This window comes from Lutjanus erythropterus, chromosome 8 (assembly GCF_056507025.1).
Source record: "Lutjanus erythropterus isolate fLutEry1 chromosome 8, fLutEry1.hap2, whole genome shotgun sequence".
Lineage (NCBI taxonomy): Eukaryota > Metazoa > Chordata > Actinopteri > Lutjaniformes > Lutjanidae > Lutjanus > Lutjanus erythropterus.
Window position 1 is genome coordinate 10,277,972 of NC_139324.1, and position 27,412 is coordinate 10,305,383.

Genomic DNA, 27,412 nt, shown 5'->3' on the forward strand with positions numbered 1-27,412 from the left:
AATTAGTGTAGGATCAGTCCTGCACTGACACAGAGACAAAACATAATGCATTTTGTTAGAATTGTGTTACAATATTTAAAGTGTCACTTTTCCCAAATAAGTGAATTTCAAGTTTTAATCTTTACTTCTAAATAATGATCGCCATCAGTGATGGATATCTGGTTAACTGTTTCAGCTCCCTATATGATCCATATACTCTTAGAAATAAGGGTTCTAAAAGAATTCTTCCTGAAGGACTGAGGTTCTTCCCAGAACCATTTGCTTCTTTTTGTAAAGGGTTCTTTGTAAGATTAAGGACTACATTACACATTACACTACACTACTTTTTACCCAAAGAACGCTTTTTGGAATAAAGAGTACTTCAAGGATCGTTGAAGTCCTCTAAGAACTCTTTTGTCAAGGGCTCTTTGTACCATAGGGTTCTCGGTAGAACCCCCTGGGTGGGTTCTAGATAAAGCCCCTGCAATGTTAAAGAAGGACCCTGGGAGGGTTCTAAATAAAACAACTGGAATATAAAATGATTCTCAGTAGAATCCCGTTGGTGGGTTCCTGTTAGCACCCTTATAAGGCCTATAGGTTCTGGATATGGGTGGGTGGAAAAGGTGGAAACATTATACCACAGAAGGGTTCTCTGTAGAACTTCTCATGGGGTGTTCAGAGTGAAACCTTTCACAGATGGTTAAGGTATAACCTGTTAGGTTGGGTTCTTGGTAGAACTCTCTGAAAGGGTTCTATGGATGGGGACAAGCAGAGGAACCCTTTAAGGTTCTTGTTAGCACCTTCATTTCTAAGAGTGTACTAAACAACAGTAGTGGCTCACACACACTTGCTACATGACAGAACTGTAGTGGAACACAGAACTATGTGGTGGGCAGTTACTACATCTGAGTCCCTTGACTGTGATGAGTAGGCAGAAACTAAATGAGTCAAAACACTGAGTGTGAGAACACAGTATGTCTGTTTGTATGCAGACACACGTGTGTAAAAGGAGTACAGGCTCAGAGCGATTAGACTGACAGGGTTAGAATGCAGCACGGTGAAGAAGTCGGGGCTGCACAGGAACTTGGCGCTGGGTGACTGCAGCAGCAGGGAGAGACGCGAGCGGCCGCTGGAGTGAGCGACTGCACTGTCTCGTCTGTATTCTGCAACAACAACAACAACAACAACAACACACTGGTCAACTGGAGATACTAATAAAAGCAGCTTATTTTATGAAAACATGAAAATGACATCTCCAACATTATGTGCCAGGGATATAAAACAAAAGACAACTCTGAGATCTTTGTGTATAAAACAGTAACTTTGCCATAGCATTTCAACACTTAAATCATTTTCATATGTGAGTCGTTGCATTTGTTTATTTATGAGTGTGTTTCATTAATAGGCCTACTGAAACTAACCAGAAATGGAGTGAGGCATCAGTTCACTTTCTGGTTCAGGGAGCAGGTCGACCGGGGTTTCTTCTGCCCGATCACTGTTGGTTATGGTCCTCCTGATGCTCTGGTACCTGTAATCCAGAGTAAAGATAAATTACTGACAACAACTGAATGTACTATGTCATCTAAAAGTTAATGACTGAAAGCAATGGATAATTAAAGGGATAATTTGGATTTTTTTGAAGCAATGTTGTAGGAAGTACTTAGATGGCGGTTGACACACCCCCAGTTTGGAGAAGCAGCAGGAGAAAAAATATAGAAAGCTAAGAAATGTACTGCTGTAAACAGGGTCAGTAGCAAAACGTATTATAGACACTTAAAAAAATCAACAGTTTAAGTGTATGCTATATTTAGAATATTTTCACTGCTGGAAAAGATAGGAACCCGTGATTATTTAAACGAAATGTCGCTCTCTTTAAACCAACCAGACTCTTTTGGCAGACAGAGCACAGGAGTTGCTGGGGTTGATCGGTTAGTTTGTTTGTGTTTGTGTTTTTGTTGGTGAATGTGAATTAACCCTTTAAGACATCAAAGTCAAATGATAACACAAACAAACTAGCCGACCAGCAACTCCTGCACTCTGCAAGGTAAAATTTCTGTTTTGCTAAAAGGAGTCTGGTGGCTTTGGAGAGAGAGAGATACAACAGAGATACAACTTATATATAAGGGTTGTCTCCTGTCAGAAAAGGCTGTCTGACAGCAAGGTAAAAGGGTGAAAATATTTTAAACATAGCATACACTTAAACTGATGCAGATTTTTTTTTTATGTGGTTAAAATATGTTTTGCTGCTGAACGTGTCCAAAGCAGTACTACATTACTTTGCATGCCGACCGCCACCTACTGCAGGTAATACGCTGTACCTCATGCAACCCCACTTCAAAATATCCAAACTATCCCTTTTATGAATTTGGCATAGAATTAGACCACACAAAGAAAAAGAAAAATAGGTTAACAGAAAAGCTGCCTGTGTTTCCCCACTGAAAGTTTTTGTATACCTTTGTTTATTCAAGGATACATTAGTTCAAAAACCTCAAGATAAAAAGAAACAAAGAGAAACCCACAGGCAACATCCCATTAAAAGAGAATACATAACAGAAAAAACAGAGAGGACATTTTGTTTTGGTTCTCTTGTCTGCTCTGTTAAAAGCCACCACTGGTAATGATAACCCTTTTAGTGAGATACTGAATATATATACTGCTAAAGAACGGTAAAACATGATGGTCATTGTAATACATTGCTCTTTACAAAGCCCACCTGCGGTTGAGTTGCTCCATCTGCTGAATGGAGTTGGAGCGGGTCAAGCCCTGCGGGGCCGGGGGGCCGGTGGGACGCTGCCATGTGGTTGTTCTGTTCACGTGATCCACAAAGAAGATTCTCCCATGGCTGTCAATCCGAGCCTCCCAGTCTGAGAGGAAATCAATAATTGATACACAGTAGGTGTTTAATGCCTCAGGGTAACATAACTGTAAAAATAACCACAACATCTAAATTTAAAATATATACAACCCCAGGCTGTTAGGAGACACAAATATACTTTATTTCTAAGTTATTCATTCATTTATTCATTCATTCATTTATTAATGATCTATTTTATGATTTACTGTATTTTTGCATTCTGTGTCAAAATGAGCACGAGCAAAACTAAAAAGTCCACCGACATGCTAGTAGCCAAATGCTAACATGAGCATGCTAGCATTCTCAAAATGAGGATGTTAATATGCTCATGTCTGGCAAGTCTGATGTTTACCATCTTAATCCAATGACTATAAATAAAGATGGATGACGCCCCTCCACTTATAAATATCCAATACAAGCTCTGCCATCTTGTGCTGATGATGTCATTTGGAGTCTGCCCAGTAGCGTTTGGAGCCGCAGTATTGAGTTGCAGCTCACACAACCGGCTGTCTAAATCGCCAGCAGGGCTCAGTTGTCAATCATGGCATAAAACCCCATATTTATATCATCAGTAACTAACTAAAATGAAATGGATCAGAAAAATCAAGAACTAACTTAAATGATAGAAACCATATTTAGGAAAAAATTATTTGATGTGTAATTTGATGTTTTAGTTTGGCCCATGTGCTTTGTATTCACATTGGGAGGCAGGATTTATGACCTGTACTGCAGCTAGTCACAAGAGGGCGACCGACTTTGGCTAATCTTGGTCTCAAGACCACTTTTTGAAGGTCTCGGAACTGACTACATTTTTAGTGTCTTGTTTTCGTCTCAGACAAAGAGAACTTGCAATTTTCTTTCAATACCACTACCGCTACCACAATTAGCTACATGGCTTTATATGGCCTGTCTTGTCATTATCTCAAGCATAAATGTAACTTAGAAACAACAATTTGTCACTGCATGGTAACACTGCATTAGCCACATCACTCTGCATAACTAAATTAGGTAGCTTGCGCACCTAGCTAGGTGACAAATAGCTGGAAAGCAACTGAAATTAGTAGACTGGATGTATCGCTAATATTCGCTGAATCTTTTTTGGTGAGGGGTGAAGAGATATCTGAGGAGTTCTGGAAAGGCAGATTGCTTAACTGTAGCTAAAACAATTTTAACATATCTCCCAACCCTGGTGGGACATGGACACACATACACATACAAAGACTGAGACACACTACTACACACTGGTGCACACAGATACAATAGACAAACAATACGGTGCATGCAGACACACACACTCACTGGGAGGTAGAGGCTCGTCCACACGCTGGTATCGGTGGATGTCATGACGCACTGAAGGAAGCGAACGTACGGGATGGCCATTGACATGTGTACCTAAACACAGAAAACATACAAATGTCAGAACAAATGCTAAACTGGAAATATATTGCAGATATCTGTAATTAATGTCTTCCTGGTCAAAAAGAACATTTTAGTTATCCACAATAACATAATTCCTACAGTTTTCTACTCTACAGTTTTTTTTTTTTACAGGTCAGTAAACTTGCTACCTCGGTCAGTTCTCTCCTTTTTAGAGATGCATCAATTTAAATTTTCTTAGCTGATTCCGATTTTTTGAAGGGTCTGACCTGCTGATTCCGATTTTGGCCTATTCCGATTTTCAGTCTTTCTAAGAACTGTAATTGACAGCATTCACAAACATTTTTGCAACTTTTCTTGTAAAAAATTAAATTGGACGTTTATAATAAGACACTGACTATTAAATAATAATTAAAAGCTATTTATTATTATAAATTTTCTCCAAAGTCCTCCAGGTTACAACCAGGCCTTATTATAGTTTTATATTAAGATTATGAATCAAGTGAACGTGATCTCGCGAGATCATGGAATCTCGCAATTTCACGTGATCTCCTGTGGAAGCAGATGTAAACAAACCAGAGACAGACAACCAGGCAGACACATCAACACAGGTTGTTTATTCTTCAGCCAGAACACGAGGTGAGATTTTAACTGTCCCTCTGTGAACAGCAGTCTGTTGTTGGCTAACATTAGCCTGAAGAGCTACAAACTTTACGGCTGTTTTGCGACATTGTCAGCTGTTCTGTCTCATTATAGACTGTCTGTCTTCTCTTTATCCTGTTCTTGGAATCTGTCGCTGACACCAGCTTCAAGCAAGTATGTGTCTGAGTGTGCAGCTGTTATCATTGCTGTGGTGATATCACGGTCAGCTTGTCTGCTGCGTGCATGATGTGACCATCATGCAGAACACGTGTGTGACAATGACCAGCACAGAATCGGATTTGTGACGCTGACCGGCTGGCCCGATTCGAGCATTGCCGATTAATCAGTGCAAGTCTACTCCTCTTCCTGTAAAAGACTTAGAGGGTCACATCTTAACTTAGGTAATGTTAGAAAAGCCAGCTAGCTAGCTAACAGGCTATCTAATGATTAATGTAGGTTAGCTAGGTAGTTAGCTTGCATTAGCATTTAAGATGTATGTATATCTTGCTTTTAAAGGTACTCCAGTAACATTTTAAGGTGAGTACCTTCCTCCCCATCTGTTTCTGTGGTGACTTGCTCTGAATCCGCAGACCCCGCCTCCTCTTGTGGCTTTGTCTCCTCCCCTTCCTGTTCTTCGGCCACGCCCCCGGCAGCCTGCAGGCTCAGCCTCCTTACGCTGATCTCCTCCACCTCCACTTGCTCGCTTGCTGGGGGAGCTTCTCCTTCAGCCTCAGCCACAGCGACTTGCCCGCCCCCTTCGTCGTCTACAGCTTGATTGGTTGGTGGCGTGCCAGAAATGACGTCTCCCCCTGGATCTATGGCAGTCTCCGCTCCCTCCTCTGCCTCCTACAAAACACCCAACGAAATGAAAATCATTATAGGTGAGGTTGTAAGAAGAAATCACAGGTTTCATAATGAGGTAGGTGTATGACACATACACTGATATGCAACACATTGACACACCGATGGCAGTTTACAACATGATGCCACCAAGACAAAAAAAGAAAGCTGAGAAATGTTCAACTTTGTTCAAATATGCATTGGTACGTAGATTTGATAATAAAAGGAAACAATCACAGAACATTTGTCCAAAAATCTCATGAAATACAGATTAGTAGTTCTCAGTCATGTTCCCAGAAAACTGCTACTGATACAAGAAGCAAAATGATCTCCAACTGACTGAACACTTGAGAATATGCAGTTAGCTACCCTATACTGAGCGTGGAATGATGGTGCAGTAGAGTATTATGGTGCAGTGTCGCTAAAACACAGCTGGGGCTAGGACCCAGCGGAGGCCTCTGCTCAGTACAGTGTGTGCACTGTGGGGACAGTAATGGTACTCAGCCACAGCAGAGTGGACTGTGGCTACACATTTACTCAGATAACTGGAATTACTGTCTTGCGGTTGCATGCCACCACCAACCAGTCAAGTTTTATTTTACATACATGTCTGTCCAGACTTGTATGATGTATGAAGTGAAGATTTTGAAGGAATTTAAATTCCACTGCTATTCATGATTTATGCAATATAAATGCTCAGTAAGAAGAAATAAATTGTGTCTGATATGCTTTTCTTGCAAAATAAGTTCAAATACTGTAAAATGGCATACATATAGCTCTACACCTCGCCATTATTTAATATTAAATTATTTCCGACCACTCCTACCCCTAAGGAAGTGCACCTGGCTTCTCCTCTGTTTTGCTAGCTAATCACGGTAACCAGCTACATCCAGCTTCTCTGGTGGACTTAGCATTGCTGCTAATAATAAGTATAGCACCACCCCTTTGATGTCATATAACCAGCCTGTCTGAATCCATTGTTTTTGAGACTGCCCTTGCTCACTGCAGTTTGAAAGTATACTGATAAATATGTCTCATAACACATGAAAAACACCATGTGGACATGTTAACAAGGTTAAAAATGTGATTTTCACTGGAGGGGGGGACATAGAAAGATGGACCATTGGTACAATGGCATTTAATAAAAAAAAAGACAAAAATACTATTAGAAGGCAGATCATGGTGTTTAATAGATTGCTCTTTGTAATAAAGCCTTACAGCTGCCTTTTTGTTACATGGTTTTAACCAAAATATTTCACACAAAAGTATTACTTTAAGTGCTACTTCACCCAGTAACCTGTAGATGAATATACAGTATGAAAATATTTCTAAACAAAAAAAAGCAACTATCAAAAACAGTCACCACAATTTACCACTTGAATTGGACTGGAACTGGTGGATCAATTATCCGACTGATTGAATGAAGTCTAACATCAAATCAACCCTCCTGACACATTTACACTCCCTACGTATCTCTGTTTAGTCTGGACGGTTGTGTGTACATGTTTGCGTGCATGTTCAAATCCCTCTTGGTCGTCCCTGCATCCGTTTTCAACGTGGTCACCTGGTGAGTAACTTTCTCATATTATTGCTAAACAGTCAGTAAAATGTGTTTCTGAGAACCTTTTAGGTGACAAACAGGCAGTGCAGTAACAGAATACTGAGACATTTCTGATCACTGAGTTTCAGGAATCTATTTTGGAAACTAGTCTAGAAGTGAATCCTAGATTTGTTAAACTCTCATGAGATTTGTATGCATTGATTGTTTATGAGCTGGCTAGCTTTAGAGACAGAAAAATGGTTACTGTTGGGGATAAATCATAGTTTGGGTTAAAATTACCACTGTCATGAGATATTTCACAGGTGTAGGACTACCTCATAGATGCAAGAGCCACAGTGGCGACAGCTTGGCTACAATAATTCTTGTTTTATAACTAAATAGTGACTAAAATGTCTTTCTTAAAACATTTTAAGCAAGACACAGGCAATATAGTAACAGAATTTTGATCAATATTTGATCAGCACTGCCTAGTTTGATAGCTGGATCCCAGCTTTATGTAAAAATTGAAGCCTGTGTTTGTTTTGGTCAGAGATGCTAGTGCTCTACAGTGACCTCTAGGGTAAACAGGGGTATACAGCACCTTTAAGTTACTTATCAAGCAAAATGTTAAACACTTATACTTTAATAAATGTGATGGTTTCCTGCTTTTCTCTGAGGTTTGGGGTTTTTGCACAGGGAAGATTTTTTTAGTTTTCTATTTACTTAACTACTTCCCATGCCAATAAAGCCCCTTTGGATCTGAACATTTTACTCTATTTTCTGATTTTATCGTACAGACAATGAATCAATTAATCGTGACAAACTGTTAGATGACTCATTTTAGATTGATACATGAGAACAGAGAGTTGAGTCTCGGGTTGTGACCACATCAGATGATGGATAATGAACTCACCACAGCAGTAGTCAGTGTGATTGGACAGCTCTCTGACGATGAGAAGGCCGTCTGCGGGGCTGTTGCCATGGAGCAGGTGTCAATCTCTGAGGAGGGGTCCTCGCCAGGGCCCCTCCCTTCCTCATGCACTCCTCCGCTCTCTGGCACGACATTATGGGACACGGCCTCTGTGAAAGGAGCCTCTTCCACTTCGGAAAAGACATCTGGCTCCAAAATATCCTCCAAGTCCAGACCTGCCCCCATCTCCAGCACCACCTCTGCGTTGGGGGGCACGGCTTGTATCACCCCACCTGCGGCCTCGGGCTCCTCCTCCAGCACCGAGGGCCCCAGCTGCTCAGGCTCTGCCTGGAGCTCGGGAAATGGGTCCTCTTCGTCTGCGCCGCTGACATCTGGAGGCTCACCATTCATCAGCAGTGGTGACAGCGGCACTGGGGTGATGTCATTGGCCCCAGACCTGTCCTCATCCTCGTCTGAATCTATGTGCAACATGGCGCTGAGCCTCGTATGTGTGGGAAAGCTAGAGCGCAGTTTAGGTGAAGCCGCACCCAGAGGTCTTTCCCCAGGGCCTTTGGGGGCCTCGATAGCATCCAGGCCCTCTATGAGTGACCTCTGGAGCATTTCAGGACCTGCCAGGCTCTCAGGTCCAACAATTCTGCCCTCAGCTCCAATGAGAGACAAATCCTTTTCTGGGAAGGCTGTGGCGCCACCTTCCCACATGCTTTGGGACCCCTGGGAGCCAGTAGGAGAAGGGCCCGCAGAGACGACGCCGGGAAGATGGTGGGGCAGGTCCTCATCATCGGATGGAGTCCCTGGAGCTCCATTCAATGACGACATGCCAATAATAGAATCAGGAGAGGCACCTACAGAAGGTACAGCAGGTTGTATTTTGTTGTTGTTCAAGATAAATTCAAAGAGATGCATTTAGAAGTAGTGACAAAGTAGAATTTAAAGGCAGATTTACCATCGGGCCCAGTTGAGGTGAGCTCCACTTTGAACTGCAACTGGCCGCTTACATGTTCGGTGGGCAGTCGTCGACACAGGGAGAAACTTACAGGCTGGACTCTGGACGGACAAATGAAAAGACCGATGTACTCACATCTGTGACATTTCACTCATCAGTTTTCATGAAAAGGTTTTGAAGTTTCTGAGGCTCCAGGAGCTTTCCATAACTTTCCAGTACACTCTAAAAGCTAAAAAGTTGTCAAATTACTTTTTGAGCCATTGCAACCATTCAATTCAAGCACCCAAATAATGACAAATCACTGAAAAACATTCCTGAAATAAAATTTTTGGGCAGGTTCTAAAACTCAAAGATTCAAGTGTATCTAAAGAAAAACTTTTAGTTTATTTCAAAACTTAAGAGTTTTAGTTTGATTCCAAATGTATTCAAATCTGAGCATTCAAATTTCGATTGTATCTTTTACCGTCTACTTTTTTCCCCAAGCCCTTCCAAAAAGTTTTCCCACATGACCTTTTGTAGGTTCATTCATAATGATGTTGCTACATACAAACCACCTAAGTTGAGGGAGGAGAGGTGAGGGAGAGGCAAGGGATTTAGCTATTTTAATGCCAGGGCTCGCCTCCCCAAGTGCAAATGTTCCACCAAAATAAGGAACCACCCCAACACTATTTTGCAGGGGCACCATCACTGCATCCTAGGCTTTGTGCTGTCCAAGAAAACTGTGATTGGTTTGAAGAAATATAAACAACCCAGAGCATCTTTTTTAACACAGCAGTGTGTAGATAGGTCTTGCTATGCAAGATCAGCTTTTTGCTAACAGCTCACAGGGTTTCCACTTAAGAAAATCCATAAAAGAACGCAAATGGAGTTGTCCTTAATTAAATTGCAAAATATGTCTACCTGAAAAAAGCTACAGCTGACTGTAATTACCCACAAAGTATGTTCTGTGTGCAATGTTTTTCACCTACCCAGGTATTTTTTCAATGAGCCGCTGCACAGGGATAGTGAGCTGCCCGAGGAAGCGTTTGATGATCGGCCGACTTTTTGCAAACTTATCCTTCACTTCGATGTACAGGATGTCTGTCATTAGTGCAACAAACGTGTATTTCTGCAGACAGACAAAAACACACAGTCAGTACATTCCCAGCTGTATATATTGATAATATTGTTTGAAGAAGAGTGTAGTGTACAACAGAGCAAACATCACCTCTCCATGCCAGACAGGGTTGGTGGTGTTGGCGATGATGGCTGATCGTCGTTCCTGTCCATGGTGGCTGAAGATGGGGAAGACGCTCCTCTTCCCTGGGTGGATGGACATCTTCAGGTACGGGTCCGGATTGAAAAACATGCCCTTCTTCAGACCAGTGGCACGCAGGTCTGCAACAAAGCATGAGGGACCCCAGGCGTGTAAAAATGAGAGCATAAATACTTTGGGAAATAAAAGACTATTGCTCTGTTGTTGTGGGCATCTGATTAGTTAAAAGTGGGGGTGCAAAATTAGGATGGCATTTTGTGTCCATTCGATCCTTCGATCATGATCAATAAGGCTGCTCTTTCACTATAAAGCCCACTTTACTTGCAATATTTTATAGAAAACTTTTTTATGTTATTATCAAAGTGGGGCAATAGAGGTGTTGATACTTTCCGAGGCACTGTAAGGCAACAAGGTTTATATAGCCTCCCAAGCACTTTTTTTAATCTACAGCTGCACGCAGCAAAGTGTGCTCAAGGTTTAAGTAAGTGGTTTTACAATAGGTGGCCTTGCAGCGGGACAAAACAGCTAAAGGCCACTTCCGATGCGATGGATGATTGAAACAAGCTGTACAGGTGCATAATCGTATTTTACTGTAAATTCATTTTGAAAAAATCCCCTCTGACTTCATTAGAAAACTCAAACATTTCCTGCTTCTCTGTCAGGAAAGCACCTCTTTAAATTCCAAGACCCATGTGTTTCCAAAACAGCTTTTAAAGTTTACTCTAGCTTTTCCCCAATGGACAATAAGACAGTCACGATGAGAAGATTTCATCGTTCAAGTCTGTCTGTGTTTTTGAGGGCTTTTGGGAGACTTGTTAGAATAATTACATGACAAAGGGCATCTGAATAGCAGCTAAAATATGCATTTTATAACATCAGCTGAAATGCCATTTAACCATTCTGTCCCAACTCACCTGTCAGAGTAAAGCTGATCAGTTTTCGTGGATGTTCAACACCCACCTGCTCTGCCAGCCCCTCCACCTGAGAGACAACAGACAAGGTCATGCTCTGTACATCACAAAGAGAAAAACACTGGGGAACATGCTTACATACACACACACACACACACACACACACACACACACACACCTCTTTGTATGAAGTGAATTCACATACATGTATGTGCTAATATAAAGACAACTTGGAGAGAATGGAGGCAATAAAACGTACTGAAAGAAGGCACTAGTGTAGCATTAAAGATGCACAGCTCATCATTAATGGAGCAGAGAGAATTACATTGCTCAGAGTGTTAGGGATAGACATTAGGTGGTCCATATGTCAGGACTGATTGAGTATTGGTCCATTAATCATCTGGATGGAAACATGATGTCCAAACAATGACTTCCATCTCTGCCTGAACCACTGCGAGGCTTCATTATGTATTAATCATGTGTAAATCACATTACTACTGATCATTTTCAAACAATGCTAAACATTTCCAGATACATTTCCAGCTGACCAGACAGCCATTGGCTTTAATATCATGTCAGCTAGGGTTGCAACCAAAGACTATTGATTAATCAAAATTTTCTTGAATAATTGATTAGTTGTTTGGTCAATAAAATGTCAGAAAATGGTGAAAAATATTGACAGTGTTGTTTTCAAAGGACCAAGGTGATGTCTGAAATATTTTGTTTTGTCCACAACCCAAAGATACTCAGTTTACGGTCATAGACGAGGAAGGAAATTTTTATCAAAAAAAATGAATTGAATGAACTGATTAATCATTGCAGTTCTAATGTCAGCCCAAAAACCATCTTGGAGAAACTTGAATTTGCACCTGCTTGTTGCCATGCAAAAACATTCAACAATCTTTTAATGTAATAATCAACCACACTTTCAAGCATAATTGTGTATGAATGCACTTTTTTAGCAGGTGATTCTCAAACTGAAGGTGTCAGCAAACAAATAATGAAACAAAAACAAACACAAATAAAATACTGCTAACTAATGATAATTATTTAGCGTGATCTTCATCCTAATGCCTAATTTTAAAGGTGCAATATGTAGGAATTGGCCCCCTGCTTAATTCATACTCCAAACAGCATATGACCAGAGTAATCTACTAAAGACTTTTTTTTTAATCCCAAAGGGTTAATTTCACTATTCATCATGGGAGCAGACAGCCAGAACAAGACCAAAGAGGTACAAGAGGGGTAGAAGAGATCAATTTCAATTCAGACAAATGCTTGTATTTTTTTGTTCAATAAGAAAATAGGTACTTCCTTGCTTGACATTTTTGTTTGGTTGTATATTAGACTAAAAAAAGCTCAGTGGGCTTGTAGAACCTGGCAAATTGCTTGCAGACATCTCTCAGCTGAATCTAAGGGGCTGTAATATTGGACTTTCAACTCTTGAGGTACAAAATAGTATTATGAGTCAGGACGAGCCAGAGCTAGCTGGTTAGCATGCTAACTTCAGTAGATATCGGCAACAAAAAACATCTTATTAATGTCAAACTTCATATTCTGTTGAAAATTTTTAAGTGGCAGTCTTTATGGAGATATATAATTTTACATGTTGCACCTTTAACTATAATGATAGCGCTAAACCTGAGACTGATTGACACAGACCAGGACAGCGGGGTTCTTCACGGTGATGCAGGGGGTCGTGGCTCTCAGGGCTCCGCTCACTCCATGGTAGTACTTGAAACAGATCTTGGTCTCAGCTGCAGAGGAGGCAGCAAAGAGTTATGACATGTGGAAGCAGTGCAAACATTATCTGCCTTTTGTTGGCCACATAACTGAAACTGTACCGCAGACTGCTGCCATGACAGGACAAGAAAAATGCATCAGTATACCGTGAAAAGTTTATTGTTATTACAAGATGTTTTTTCACGTTATGACCAGATATTTTCATGTTACTATGACACACAATATACTGTTGATGTTATAACTTGAAATGTGTCATGTTATAACATATATAACATACATTGTTATAACATGATAACTTATATTTTTATAAAGTGATAACTTATTTTGAACAATATAAATTATCATATTATTACAATATATTTTATAGTTTTAGAATGTGGTAACTTATATTTTCATAACATGATAACTTATATTGTTATAATGTGATACCACTGTTACAACCTGATAACTTACATTTTTATAAAGTGACAACTTACATTTTTATATTGTGATAACTTATATTTTATACTGTGATAACTTTCATTATTATAAAGTATTAACTTATATTTCTACACTGTGATAAGTTAAATTTTTATAAAGTGATAACTTATATTTTCAGACCACGATAAAAACGTGATAAAATTTAAGTTACCACCATATAAAAATACTTTATATACATTATAACTTATATTGTTATAATGTGATAACATACTTAGAAAGTGATAACTTATATTCTTAAAACGTGATAAAAAAAAAAGATCCCATTAAAATATGAAAGTGAAATACTTCACAAAACAGTTATAAGAAGATAAGTAGTAAGTTGTTATATAAATAACTTGTTAGGCTGTGTTAAGTTTGTATGTTGTAATAATGTGAAAACATTTTGTTGTAATGTGAAAAACATCTTATAATACAATTAACTTTTCATGTCATGATGTTATACTAATCCCTTTTTCTTTCTGTGGCATGGCAGCAGTAAACTTGTGTGTATGGTAACTTACGCTCCATAAAGTAGGGCCCGGGCTCCAGCCTCCAAACGATCTGACCCTTCTGGGTGCCATTTACCCCTCGGTTCTTACAGTCCCACACGTTGGACGGACTGGTTTCATCTGGACAGGAGGAGAGATGTTAGTTAGTGTGTTCATTCTGGGGTTAGATCGTATCACGCTGTCGCTGTGTTAACATTCATCCTGATGTAAAACCAAAGAATGTTAAATTAAACAACAGATGACAGTATTGGAGCTCTGGATCCTTGCTGTTGCTATAAAAAAAACTGCAACAAAGCTGCATCTGTTCCGCCTTCCAGTGTGTTTAGTCTGCGGACTCTGTCTTCCAAAACACAAGTTTGCCTTTAATCAGTGAAATCCATTCCCAAAATAGCCTCCCTACAACCTCTAAGCAGAAGGACAAACACCAAACTTCCTCTGAGTTAAAAACAGGGAGGGGGAATTCCGCTGTACGTAGCACTTTCACACACAGATTAATGAAGCACCAAACTCAGCTGACTGGTGGAGAGGGCCGAGGGAGGAGTGTGTGCTGTGTATGTGTGTGCTTGAGCACGCCTGTGTGTGTGTTTGAAGGGGAGGGCGAGTTGCTTATCATTGAATGTCTGCTTAGTCGAGGAAAGCGGTAGCCCCTCTGGGGTTTAAGACCCTGGAGCAGGTAATGAAGTCCTGGCGGCCTTATGATCGATATGAAGTGACCTGACGCCCCGCCTGGCACCAGCAGTTTACGCTATCTCTTTCTCCCACGCAGCATTCTCACCTACAAGGCAAACGTTTGGAAAATTTTGTCAACTAATCCAGGCGGGGTTAAGTCCTGGAGGTCATCAGAAATGTAACTAACACTAGGAAAACAAGTTAAAATCATGAACTACATTCTTTTAATGAAATAAGTAACCACACGGTGTCAAGAATCTACTACTGTCTGCTTTGCTGCAGGTTCGTCTGACCTTTTGGAAGTCAAAGGCAGCCATTGTTTTCAGAAATCCATTATCCTTTACCAACACAATGCATCACGCTGAATAGCTCACAGGCTGTAATTTTCCTCTGAACATCACTGTATTAAACCAGTAATTATCTGGTGTAAAGAGACAACTGCCATTTTTTGCTTCACTGAGAAATGTTCTGTACCCACCATGACAGGGAATAGACGAACTTATGGCAGATTGAAAGGCAACATTTACAGTGATCTCTTCTATTTCTAAATCATTAATGACATGCTGTAAACACTGAGATTGAGGTTATTGATTATGGCAATTAAAACCTTCATTTAAACAATTAATTTTGGTACAGATAAATAAGAATAACAGTGTAAATGTGTCAAATTAAGTAACAATGTGCCAAAATATGAGTTGATTTAATTTATTTTATTTAGTGAATCAGAAATTTCGTAAAAATAAATCACTTTCGCTTAAATAATTAGTAAATGTCCACCAGATATTTAGTAAAACTAAATTACTTTTTAGCATTTTATTGCTAAATCATATTTTAACTGTTGCTTGAATTACCATGTACTTAATACTTTTGTTTAAATTTAGTTAATTAATTCAATATTTTTAAATATAAAATCTATGCAATTACATTCTGTGTCATGTTGCTGCCGTGATTTTTTAAAGAAAGCACTGGTCATATTTCTTATGGTGCAGCGGTACGTCTCCAGGAGACGTTTTAAACATGTTTTGAAGCCAATGCAAAGGAGAATGCCAGACATTCAGCTGCTCTGCTTTTAATCAACATTATTAAATAAAACAAAATGGCACTAAAGAGAGCTGACGTAAAACTGGAACAACTGAGAAAGAAAATCCTTAAAATTACATTGACATTTGTGATAACAAAAATTAGGGGTGGATGATATAGCCAAAATCTTCTATCTATAAATTCAACCTTGTGAGGCAGTCATGGCTGCATCAAGATAACACAGATCACGTGAGAATCCAGCCCTGATTTACTACATAGCCTGCTCCTGCAGTACCATAAACCATAGACATATGATACACTAGCATTTACATCTTTTGTCCAAATTTAATGGCTCATGTTATATTCAAGAGTCTATGATCTACATGGAGCAGGAAAGAAAACTTTTTCTGTTAACTTACTCCATGTAGCTCATGAATTTTTCAGTGTAAAACTGTGTAACTGAAATCAGCTGAGAAATGTTAATATTAACATGCTGTTTATCCAGAAAACCGCAGTTCCCCAATTTACATGTATTTGTTTACAGGCTGGTCTTGACTGGATCAATGCAGTGGCAATGTTGAAATGGTATTGCCAAATCTCTACTGGTTGATACATTGCTGCTGCTGCACTGTATATATCGTCATATCACCCAGCCCTAACACAAATCCAGTTTTGGAACATAACTGCATGTCCATACATACCAATATGTCATGTGGCTCACTCCATTATCCCAGTGATTTACAGTAGTATTGTATTTGCGTAGAGTTACAGACTCTCAAGTCACAGATTTAAAAAGAAATAGTCAGAATCAAAGCAACAGAGGTCAAGATACATTAGTCCTTTGCATGGGTGAGCTCCTGAACACTTGATTCTACATTTCCCGTAATGTAAACACTCATATTTCAAACTCCATGAAGTTTGTAGTAGTTTTAGTCTCCAAGCTCAAACACAACATTGAAATTATACAGCTGTTGTTACAGGCTGCTAGTGCTCCTCGTGACGATTAAACTGACCTTTGTGTAAGAATTGGTGGATTGCCCTTTAAATATTTCTGTTTTCTGTGGCCTAAAGAACACCCTTTCCGATAAGCTGTAGACCACTGTGGGTTAAATGTCATCAGCTCCACAGCAAAACAAGTTATGATATCAGATGCTCTGCCATGCTGATAAATTTTCCTGGGAGACGTAATTACTTTGGATGCTAACAAATTAATTGTCAAAGCTGGGGCAGGCAGTTTATTTTTAGCAGTAATGGGCAAAAGTTCCACAAAAACCTAAGAATATGATGTAATTCAAGTGGTCTGAGAGAGAACTAGACTTCTGCTCCTCCTCTTGGCTCTGTTTTCTCATGACAGGAGACTTTGGCCAATCATAGGAGTATGTTTTGTCTGTAACTGTAATTAATTACAGTTCCTTTTTTATATCCTGATAGTCTCATTACATGTAATCCATTACCACACAAGTCTGACTGTAAATAACTAGCTAACGAATTAATCGGTTTTGGTATTCTGCACCGCTTCAAGTTGAATATTGATTGACAGGTTGATGTCATGATATAATTGGCTGACACTGATTAGTTCTAGCTAATGTAAGCATTAGTCATATTTTCTTTTACAGGAAGAAAAAGTGAACAAATTTTCCAGGAATTTGATATCAAAAATGCAAAGTAATGGATTTTTTGTTTGGCATACATTGTTAAATAGGTGTACAGTATGACTGTGAATGTAATCTAAAAAGGCTAAAGTAGACATTTTTCATTTTATCTCGACTAATATAACAAATGTGCTGGTTGTACACTACTGCTCCTGTATTACTTTTCACCGTGATGGACAGATCTGCCTGACAGTTTGAGCCTGATAGCCTTCTTCAGCACACAGGTCAATGTATTTCCCCCCTGTCAAATTCCTGTCTCTAAGCAGGATTAGCACACATTATTGGAGACCACCCTGCTCGCCTCGGAGACGTGGACGCTTTGTGATGGTGCGTATGTTATTGTACACCGAGGCAGAGCTGTTACATGTTGAGTCAGCCTGCAGCCCTGTGTAAAGGCTCAACAGCTCTTGTTGCAGTATTGACTCAGAGTTGGAAGCTCCTGCACAAGACTCTACCTGGCTATTCTCAGCTCCCAGTAACAAAACACTTGGATCAGCTGAAAAGCTTTGAGGACAGGTAGGGTCGAGGCGGCTCAGAGCCTGAATGCCTCAAAGTTTCCAAAATAGTTCAGCAAAAAATAACAGTATAGGTACAGGAGGCAGACTAAGAAAATCATTCAAACTTTTTGTTATTTTTTATTAGGGATGCGCGCGATTAGTCAATTATATGATTAAACGTCCGCACTCATGCTAGTCAGCACCAGAAATACTAGTTGTTTAAAATATTTATCAATATTTCATTCATGCACAATGCCAGTTGTCTGTTGCCTCTAAAATTTTATGCAGCCAGCCACCACTAGTCGGGGCTGCGGCACTGTCAGATGGCAGCCCCTCTCGCCCAGCGCGTATGCCCCAATCGCCTAGGCAACCCCAGATGTTTATATCAGCAAAGTCGGACAGATGAATGTAGACTGTGACAGAATAAGGTGATATATAGTCACTCGACTGGAGAAACGTGCCCACATTAAGCACATACACAGACATAAACCTGCAAGTGGAGCTGCTGCTGCCACTAGCACTGCTAATGTTAGCCACACTGTTTGTCAGGCTGGCAGCTAACGTTAGCTCTGGGACTTTTACCCGCAGACACTGTGACCCTCTTCTGTCTGAAAAGGTGAAGCGTTTATTGAGTTGTTGTCATGTTTTGTACATTAATGTGTAAGGTTTGTATTTCACAGTGCAAAGTAGCGTGCATTTCAGCTGCATTTAAAGTATGATTTGGCGATTATAGAGAGGGATTAACGGCTTCAAATGGCTCTTAATACACACAGTATTTTTTTTGGACAGTGTTTAACATTATAAATTAATAAATTCTGATCAATTTTAACTGCTTTCTGAGTGTTTTCTTAGTGTTAGACTAGTTGACTAGTCTAAATTAAATTTTGCATTTAATCGACAGGGAAATTTGTCGCCAGGAAATTCCTAACTTTTTATTCTAATCATGTATATGTGCAAAAAATAACCAGCTCTGTTGCAATATGAGTTACCACCAATCAGACTTGTTGACAATGAAGAGAGATTGTGGTGAAATGGTTTGGTCATGTGTCCAAAATGGCGGTCCAAGATCACACCATGACACGTGTCCAAAAGCAGCTGATTTAGAGCTTTGACGATTATGGACAGTGTAAAAAATATCAGGATCAAATTCTCATGTTGGTGCTATGACTCATAACTAGGTCAAGCTAGGGTCGATATGATAATTTGAAACTCAATATACAATACTAGAACACTCTAATATTTTGATGTTAAAGGAACAGTTTTGGGAACTATGATTGCTTGACTCTCTGTGAAGAGTTTGATAAGAAGACCATAGCAGACTCATAATGCGACCAAGATCTTATCAGACCATCTCACAAAGTGTGACACGCAATAAACCCACAAAATCACTGTTACAGCATGTGCTGTAGGAACCTTTACTCGAGACTTGACTGAAGGAAAAACAAGTCTCAAGTTCTGACCTATTAAAACCAGATCATTAAAAAATATTAGCACAGCAACAGGCAGGCCTTGCATTGCTGCATACCTTACCTATTTATTATTTGGACTATGGATTTATGTTATATAATGAAGACTATTAACACAGCTTTGCAGTGTTGTGCGTGAACTTAGTAAAAGAGCACGTTCATTGAACATGCTCAAGTTTTTTGTGAACGGCGAACTCAATGTATCTCTTTGCAACTAATGAAGTCCCACAACATTCAACAACAATCACGCAGTGTTCTACAGCACCCAGCAACTGGGTCTATTCTGCAGCTACAGGACATGCCTAAGTCATGTTAAAAAAAATGGTTAGGCACTAGAACTAAGTCACATCTGCAAGAAGTTTAAAATGACAAATTGAGTTGAAGCACCCAGCAGGGTTGGCCGATGGACGATGCCACTGTCCATCACAACGTTTGTTCAATGACCACCTCTATAGAGTCCTTGTCTAAGTTCTGTTTTTGACACATGTGAGAAAATTAAAAAAAGCTGTTGCCGCTGTTGCTTGCGCTACATCTCATTTTTCTGTTTATTATTTTGTTATTGAACACAACTTGGTTACAGACAGGTGGCTCCGAGACAAAGGCCCTTTCAGACCCATCAATGATATCATCGTCCATGGCGATGTTTCACTGTGGACATTTTCACAACTCTAGCACAGAGCAAGTCTTGGGAAATATCTGAACAAGAAATCATGAATAAAAGGTAAGGCGACAAGCCAACAGCAACAATAAACTCACAGCATTTTGTAAAGAACCGGATGCCTTCAACTTAAAATTAAGGAAAAAAAGCCCTCTTGGTTGCCCCTAAGGTTGATATAACATGATAAAGTGCCCTCAAGAGTGCCCTTCAATGTAGAAAATGTTGTAACGTATCAAATAGGGTGCCCTTCAAGTGGATACTGGCTGCCTTACATACTATGAAATAAGTTGGCCTTTCTTTGTTTTAATAATAATTTTTATCTAAACTAGGTACTGGGACTGTTCCTCCATAAATGACTACTTGACTACTATGTGCAAGAAAAACAGAAGAAAAAAAATGTTAATTAGCATATTTGAACCTGTGTGAACTGAATTTTGAGCTTGCTCTTGTCAAGTGTGAACTCGCACAACTGTGCACCTTTGAAAGAAAGCTGCACAAATGCATTTTAACTTATAACATTCAGACCTAAAGAATTTCCTCTTGACTTGCAATTTGTTTTTGAAGACTTGCACCAGAAAAGTTAAAAGCAGCTCTACTAGCAACTACATACATAAAAATCATCATCTCACCAATATGGTACAGCCCGATCCAGTCGGTAGCATCCACTTCCTCCTTGATGTCCCAGGATATGACGAGGTTCTGTCCACGGTTCAGCGTGTACTCCAGAGTGGACGCCGTTAGCGAGGATCGGCTCTGGGAGGTCACCAGGTCTGTGTCACTGTTAGCCCGTGGAAGCCCGATAGGACTGCTGACGACGGAAACAGTGTCGACGGCAGCACCGCCCCTCTCCGCCAAGGTTCGCAGGTTCTCTGGACTGAGGGTGTGCCGGAGGTGGGGGCTGCGCCTTCGTGGAGCTGAGAGATGCTCGCGGCCCCCCACTGCAAGGTTGGGTGGATTGTGGGAACGGGTCCTAGGTGGCAGGACTGCTGTGGCAAGGGACGGACGCATGTTGCACGAGTGATAACTAACAGTCAGTGAGAAAGAGCTTATTATGGATTGGGCTGGTTGTCGAAGTGATGGCGCATGTTATGGATTTATCCCTCTTGACTCAACTTAAATCCTCATGTTTGAACACACTGTTATGACTGGAAGCATGTGAGAATCTTAGAAATGAGGTGCTGGTTCCTTCTCCACAGAGACTCCCATCATCAGCCCTTTTGGTCCTTGCATCATAACAGCGCTGCCGTAGAAATCCAACAAAAGTCACAACATTTGCCTCGTCCTATTTTATGTTGTCCAGTGGCGACAGGAATCTAAAGACAGGAAAGAGAAGACAGGGAGAAAACAGTGAGCTACAAAATTCCTCCTTCACAACAAAAGCAACAATCGCACGCTGTGAGTTGCGATCAACAAATGACTGAACAAGCATCAGTCATCAGTGGCGTTGTTTGCTGCCAAAGAACCTGTCACCAACACAAACAACCCAGCACGACCATTTTACTCCATCCTTTCTTCTCTGACAACCCTTCTAATGAAAGAGGAAATGGATGAGAGGATGGCGTCAACTGTGCAATTCTTCTTATCTGTTTTACTTATCATTTTGAGTTATTTTTTCATTAGTTTATTGCTTAAGGAGTAAACACGATGCACTATTTACTTCTTTGAATGATTAATGAAACACTTAATGAGAGTGTGTAAGTTCCTCTTGGTGGTACAAACAGACCTTCCAACTGTGGAGAAGAGCAGACTAAAATGATCTAATTTGAAATCCATTATCTCTACATGACCATTGGAAAAAGAAATCTTTAAATCACCCTAACAACCCTTACACACACACACACACACACACACACACACACACACACACACACAGACATATATAGACCTGCAGCTGTGTTTCTATGGTTTCTGTCAGTATAGGCTGCCTTAGTAAAAATAGAGAAAGGAGACAGGCAGCTGTATCTGCCTCCCAGGACGCTCCTCAATCAGCAAATGCCAGTTTGGGGACTGTCTGGAGAGTGCTGTCAGAGTCTCCACCAGAGCCATTTTGTTTTTAAAGGAAGGATGACATGTGACTTCAGAATCTAGCCAAAGGCAGCTGGTTTTAGATGGGCAGAAAAGCAGAATGTTTTTTTTTTTTTTTTTCCTGATGGAGAATAGCTTTGGTAACATTCAGCTATAATATGTGCCTGGTGCAGTCACTGGAAAACCATGTGGGCTGTAGTCTTCTCTAAGCCCTGATATCTTTGGCATTTTAAGTGAGTATACGTCTCAAAAGCTGAGCTGTTCAGTGACGCTTCCTCTGCAGGTCTCAGTGTGTGCTTTGCACTGTATGCATCACTATTTAATAAAAACATTTGGACTGTAAAGTTAACAGACTGCAATAAGCAAAACTGAAAACCCACAGGCTAGACATCATTCAATTAACTGAACATCAGCTTTCACAACAGTTAATGCCCCCTCATGCTCATTTGCTTTCCTGCCAACAGCATTCTCATATTAGTACAGTAAATATGACACTAACACCAACAACCAGTTAGCTTAGGTTAGCATAAAAGACTGTCTCTTCTCAAAAGTAGATGGTAAAAATTACACCAACACCAGCAGCCAGCTTAGTTTAGCATAAAGACTGGAAACAGGAAAACAACAAGCCTTTCTCTTTCCAAAAGTAGACAGTAAATATGACACTAACACTAGCAGCCAACTAGCTTAGCTTAGCATAAAAACTGGAAATAGCGGAGAACAACTAGCCTGTCTCCTGGATGGTAAGTAAAAGGCTAACTCCAGCAGCTGGTTAGTTTAGCTTGGCATAAAGGCGCTCTCTTTCCAAAGATAAGCTATAAAAATCAAACTAACACCTGTAGCCAATTAGCTTTGCATAAAAACTGGAAACAGGGGAAAACAACTAGCACATCTCTGTCCAAGAAAAGATGGCAAGTAAAAGGCTAACTCCAGCAGCCATTTAGTTTAGCTTGGCATAAAGATGCTCTCTTTCCAAAGATAGGCTGTAAAAATCATACTAACACTTGCAGCCAATTAGCTTAGCTTAGCATAAAAACTGGAAACGGAGAAAACAACTAGCCTGTGTCGTCATCCAAATGTAGACCATAAATATGACATTAACAACTGCAGCAATTACCTTCGCTTATCATAAAGACTGTGCTCATGGCCGACTTTCACCACCTCTTTTGTGTACTCAGCTGGGCACAGGTACTTTTCTACAACTTTTAACTTCCAATTTTTAGTCTAAATTTTTCACATTTTGGCAAACAGGCACCAATAAAAGTAAGGTGAATTAGCTATAATCAGCTCCTCTTAACAATGGATGTACACAGACAACTATCACTGGAATAATATGGTACAAAGGAAAATTAAAAATGTGATGATTCTCAGGCAAGTTCTGAGGATGAAAGAAGCACCATCCTTCTGTGATTTCTAAGCAGATTTAGGGAATTGTAGTCAAGATTAACATCAGAGTGTAACTCATACTGAGACTAACAAAATATATTTAATGTCTGTGTGTTGAGGTTTGACTGATTTAAGCCATTTTTGACACAAATTACAGCAATCAGACACTCAGGGTTTTAAAGTACCTGAGCTGCCTCCATGAACTGTGTCAAAGTCACTGCTGCTGCTGCTGCTGTTGGTAAGTGGGCTAAACTACAATAACTGACCTCCCGTCCATCTGTCCCTTTCACCTCACATTGTCTCTTTGCCTCTCATCACTCCCTCCACTCACAGTTTGAAAACCCCAACTTTAATGTGTACTTGGTTGTCATTTGTGTTTACTTTACTTTGTTAATACGCTTCCCTCCACTGCGCCCACTAACAACTTTCTCTGCGTCATCTATCAAAGTGACAAAAACTGCAAAACTGAGGCTGGCATAAATGCCTCACTCAGGGCAAAAAAAAAACACAAGCAACCGCTGTTGTGGATGTCTCCTCAAGTTAGCTATGTCATCCGTTTTCAGTCTTAACCTCTGCACTCTTTCTTTACAGGCTGACTTGTACTAATTTTCTATGGAGAGAACTAACAGTTAGATTGCCTGTGAAGATCCTGCCACATTGAAGGAGCACCTGTAAGAACATCATTTGGTTCACTGTAATGCTGTTAACATGTTTGGGCTCTTTTACCTGCCAGGATAAGCAGCAGATGTTTGTGAACACACTATCTGTTTCAACTGATTTCACAGCTGAACTACTAATCACAATATCCCCAGATTCCCTCAAAAAAAAAAAAAAAAAGTGCAAATTTGAGAGACGTTGAGTGAGGAGAAACAGAATGTTGTGAAATGGCTGGATCAAATCATCTGTACCTTCTTGTAAATTTGGTATTAAATGCAATACACTGAGTTATTTCTTTTCTTGTGAAACACACTGTGTCAGTTTGTTGTGGTGTGGCTGTACTGTTGGCTACTCCTGTCTAAAGTGTGTCTACCAGCCAACATTTAGCTGCTGGTTGAACACACTGTTTCAACTAGATTCACCATTACAGGGGCGTAAGAAAATATTGATACACTTGAATATCGCAATAATATGTTTTGTGATACTGTATCGATTCTGAAAAACACTCGAGATATTGTGATAAATGCAAAGATCCATACCAGTGGTTCATTTTGTCCTGTGTTTAAACCTCTGGCCACTCAATAGGACTGTCGTTACATATATTCACTGTTCTTTTTTTGCATAGACAAATAAAAAATTTTTTTAAACCTCAGATTGTATGCAAAAGAAAAGCACTATATCATCCTGCTTATAGTATTGCAATACATTGATCATAACCCCTGTATCGTAATATATATTGTATCACCAGATTCTTGGCAATACACATCCTTACCATTTACATACATTTATGACAGAATACAACATTTTATTGACGAAACATGTCAAATTTAAACAAGTTGAGTAAACAGTAACCAATATAGGCTGCTTCTTTGTCGCTCAAAGAGAAAGTCCCTAGACTTCCTTTAAGAATTGAACAATTTTTTTGAGTTACTGAGTTAGGAGAAACTTTTGTAAAATGCTGTCTTCAACACATTCTTAATTATGTGGGTCTTCTCGTGAGTTCAGCAAATGTTATACATTAATTATTTCTTTCTTTGTGTAAAAAAACACTGCCTCTTTGTCCCAGTGTGTTGGCTACTACTGTTGTGCTGCCAGTTTAAAACAACGCATTTGGTCTTCGCTGGCTGAAATGGTGTAGCTAAGTGTTTATTTGCATACAGAGCAGGGAGGTGAGATTCGATCACAAGTGGTCATTCATGATGCATGTGGAGATACACTGCAATGCAAGTGTGACCTCACATACTTGTCCACTTGTGATTGGATCACACAAGATGCATGTTGCCAGGTGGAAGGTCCTATGACAGTGGAAATTCTTAACCATGCAGAGATTGAAAATCGTTTCAAAAGCGATTCACAAGCAGTTACTTGCGTGAAAAATATTGTATATTAAACTGTATATATGGCTCCTGAGCCTCCGATCAATTCACTTTGCATTTTGAACTGACTGAACACAGCCTGAGCTGATGTATGTGGATTGGCTGTGTTTCCAAATAACACAGGCCTGATATTGAAATAAGATCTGCTGCATTCGACATGGGGAAAGCCTGGATGCTCCTGACTCGACAAGATTACCAGAGCGCGGCTTCATCACACACACACACATACCCACACACGCACCGCATACAGGGATTTATGACAGAATAAAACCTTCATCACAGATGCAGGAATACGTAAATCCTGCTCACGTGTGCTTGTGGCCTCATACACTGTCATGGAGCACCAGCTACATGTGGGAGGGGCCGCTTCCATAAACAAGCAGAAGAAGAAACAAAAATAAGTGTATATGTAACTGCTGAGTTGTTATGTAAGTGTTCCTGTGGTCCAAGCGTCCCCCTCCCCTCCTCATGTTTGCCAGGCATTGTCTAACCCTGATGTGGAGTGGGAGACGCCGCGGCCGCACTCAGAGCAGAGGGGGTGAGGAGTCTGTCTACCAGCTACAAACAACACAGACCAAAACATGACCTCAGGAGAGGGCACTGAACAATCTGGACTCACTCCAGTGCTTTTTCTTCTGCCATTTCCTATTATAATCCCAATTCCTATGCTGTGCACAGCTTTGACCTGATGTGGGATTAGTGATTGATTCTCAGGAAGTGGACGCAGATAAACAAGGTGTTATATGAGTACCCAAAAAATGAAATTCTCCGGGATGATGTTAAATTTGACTCCGGTCTCGCAAAGCCAGTCATTTGAGTACTGTTCTGTTATTAGGCACCCGATACTTTGTACTCTGCACCACTGTGCGGTGAATACTAAAAAGAAACACATCTGCAGCAGAGGATCTGATGGAGCATGGCAGAATGTGCTGGATCGTTGTTTCCTTATTTCTTGTCAAAAAGCATTTCTTCAGAGAACCTCTATAGAAACAGAAGGGCAGGGAGGACTTCCAGGTATTTGGGAATTACAACAATGCCACTCTTTGTGACAGCACTTATGAATAAAGAGTCAGGCTCCTAGTGTCCCGTGTGATAGTCATGATTGACAGGCACCATTACAGCAATATGGTTGGAAACCTCCACACAAACACATATATGCATGTTGAAAATCTTGTTCTGACTATACTGTACCGTATCATACACAAGTCCAGTGTTTATCGCAGTGAAACCTGTTTTATTAAAGGGATAGTTCAAATTTTTTTAAAGTCTGGTCTATGAGGTGCTTATCCACAGTCAATGATGGTGGTTGGCCTGCCCCAAATGGCAGAGGCAGCAAGAATACTGGTGTAGGAAGGTAGGCAATGTGCTGTACAGTAGAATCTACAGTAACTACTTTCTTTTTACTGGAAAGAAAATAGTTCCGACATGAAAGTGTTTACAACAAGGTCTGTGAATTATCTTGAGTAACCAGGTCATGATTTCTGAGAAGAGCCATTGGTGTTAAAATTTTCAAATGCAATTTTTGCCGTTTTTGAACCCCACAAGCTGAGTGACATTTAGTTCCATTATATTGGAGAGAAGGCAGACATCTCTACAGCTGATATCTCAAAAAAATATGTATTTTTGATTTTGGGGTGAACTGTCCTTTTAAGTACATGTTATATTTAGAATATTCTCACTGCTTTATCTTTCCATCAGGCAGCCGTTATATAAGCCAAATATTACTCTCTCCAAAGCCAAAGTTTTTCTTTTGGGCAAAAACTGTAATTTTACCTCATAGAACTCAGGAGTTGCTGATCTACCGCTGCCTTGATCTATTAGTTTGTGCTATTGTGTGACTTCGATGAGGATTTGTTCAGATGCATCAAAGACACAACAACAACAACACAAACAAACTAACTGATTGAAGCAGTGTTAGACGAGCAACTCCTGTGTCTTGCACAGTAAAAGAAATTCTGCCAAAGGAGTCTGGTGGCTTTAGAGAGAGCAGTATCTGGCCTGTATAACAGGGGCATCAGTAAAAAAG

At 40.1% G+C, this 27,412-nt stretch overlaps 1 protein-coding gene across 2 annotated transcripts in view; it reads right to left on the minus strand.

The window, feature by feature from the left end:
- Positions 1-27,412, minus strand: part of hecw2a (HECT, C2 and WW domain containing E3 ubiquitin protein ligase 2a) — a 63,767-nt gene that overhangs the window by 25,201 nt on the left and 11,154 nt on the right. For both annotated transcript variants that reach the window (XM_084724482.1, XM_084724483.1), the window contains exons 2-14: positions 20,575-21,258; positions 13,996-14,103; positions 12,935-13,029; positions 11,276-11,342; positions 10,314-10,483; positions 10,075-10,214; positions 9,107-9,207; positions 8,146-9,005; positions 5,398-5,698; positions 4,133-4,225; positions 2,693-2,843; positions 1,401-1,507; positions 1,018-1,142 (exon numbers count right to left, since the gene is read on the minus strand). In XM_084724482.1, coding sequence (XP_084580608.1) covers positions 1,018-1,142; positions 1,401-1,507; positions 2,693-2,843; positions 4,133-4,225; positions 5,398-5,698; positions 8,146-9,005; positions 9,107-9,207; positions 10,075-10,214; positions 10,314-10,483; positions 11,276-11,342; positions 12,935-13,029; positions 13,996-14,103; positions 20,575-20,953 — 2,697 coding nt within the window. In that variant the 5' untranslated portion in view covers positions 20,954-21,258. The remainder of the gene's footprint in view (positions 1-1,017; positions 1,143-1,400; positions 1,508-2,692; positions 2,844-4,132; positions 4,226-5,397; positions 5,699-8,145; positions 9,006-9,106; positions 9,208-10,074; positions 10,215-10,313; positions 10,484-11,275; positions 11,343-12,934; positions 13,030-13,995; positions 14,104-20,574; positions 21,259-27,412) is intronic.